We start from the raw sequence: 1,284 nt of genomic DNA, 5'->3' as shown, positions 1-1,284 counted from the left end.
CTAAAAGTGATGTCTAATTTATTAAAAAATAATAAAAAAATAATATTTAATTAAAAGATATAAAATAAATAATTTTTAAATATATATATATATAGAGTCATTAGTATGTTTATTACTTGATTGATATGTGGTTCAACAATCAGATCCCAAAGAAAGGCAAGATCTACTCTGTGAATGAAGGGAATGCAAAAAATTGGGACGCTGCCACAACCAAGTATATATTAATCCAGTAGTGTCATTGCAATGTTTTGGGCCCGGTAATGCAATGTTGGACAATCATTCATTTATGAATCTTACTTGTTCTGTTTAAGATATGTGGAGAAATGCAAGTTTCCAAAGGATGGTTCATCACCAAAATCTTTAAGATACATTGGAAGGTATAAGATATCACATTGCTGCATTTTCAGTTTGTAACTTTCAACTTTCTTGTTTAGATGTAAATAAAAGTAGTACATGTAACATTTCTTCTGAATTAATGAATAGCATGGTAGCCGATGTTCATCGCACCCTGTTGTATGGAGGTATCTTTTTGTACCCTGGTGATAAAAAGAGTCCAAATGGAAAACTACGGTAAAGCCAAGATTTTGTTGAAGAAAATGGTTTAGAATATATGAGAATTTGTGACATAGTGTAGCATGTGTGGTAATTTGGTGCAGTGTGCTATATGAAGTTTTCCCAATGTCATTCTTGCTAGAACAGGCAGGAGGCCAAGCTTTCACCGGCAAGCAACGGGTAATTAATATAACGTTGACATTTAATTTGCTACTGAATTATATATGAAGTGATGGATATATGAATGTTGTTCAACAGGCACTTGATTTGGTTCCAAACAAATTGCATGAGCGATCTCCAATATTCCTTGGTAGCTTCGATGATGTTGAGGATATCAAAGCTCTTTATGCTGCTCAGTCTCAGGGCTAAGAAATGCTCCTATAACCCATTTGTATCTCCCCCACTACTTATTGAAACCAATTGTTAATATCTATCATCACCTCATGTATATTTTATTTTATGCATACTTTTCATAATATCTCTGCTACTATGATAGATTTTATTGATGGTTTAAGTCTCAGTTAACAGATTCCCAGAAAGAGGATAACTAATTTTTTTTCCCCTTTACTTTTTAGTGTTATGAGGATCATACGAAATTTTCTTCATTTTCTGGGCCTGCCTTCAGAATAGTGTCCTGAGAATTGCCATTAAAATAAAGGCAGGGACGGACATACCGGCCACGGGGAGAGTAGAGGCTTTGCCCCAGCTTTTTTTAACCAAAAAAAAAATAAT

The 1,284-nt window shown here is 33.8% G+C and overlaps 1 protein-coding gene across 2 annotated transcripts in view; it reads left to right on the top strand.

The window, feature by feature from the left end:
• The window catches only part of LOC107619066 (fructose-1,6-bisphosphatase, cytosolic), a 2,398-nt gene extending 1,307 nt beyond the window's left edge, over window positions 1-1,091 (top strand). Inside the window, exons 6-10 of one of the 2 annotated variants that reach the window (XM_016321274.2) lie at window positions 144-214; window positions 312-377; window positions 484-570; window positions 657-732; window positions 811-1,091. In XM_016321274.2, coding sequence (XP_016176760.1) covers window positions 144-214; window positions 312-377; window positions 484-570; window positions 657-732; window positions 811-921 — 411 coding nt within the window. In that variant the 3' untranslated portion in view covers window positions 922-1,091. The remainder of the gene's footprint in view (window positions 1-143; window positions 215-311; window positions 378-483; window positions 571-656; window positions 733-810) is intronic. The other variant, XM_021110795.1, reaches the window with a different exon arrangement.

The sequence above is a fragment of the Arachis ipaensis genome, chromosome B09, assembly GCF_000816755.2.
Source record: "Arachis ipaensis cultivar K30076 chromosome B09, Araip1.1, whole genome shotgun sequence".
NCBI lineage: Eukaryota > Viridiplantae > Streptophyta > Magnoliopsida > Fabales > Fabaceae > Arachis > Arachis ipaensis.
The sequence above is the reverse complement of the archived record's forward strand: the minus strand, read 5'-3'. Positions and strand labels throughout refer to the sequence as shown.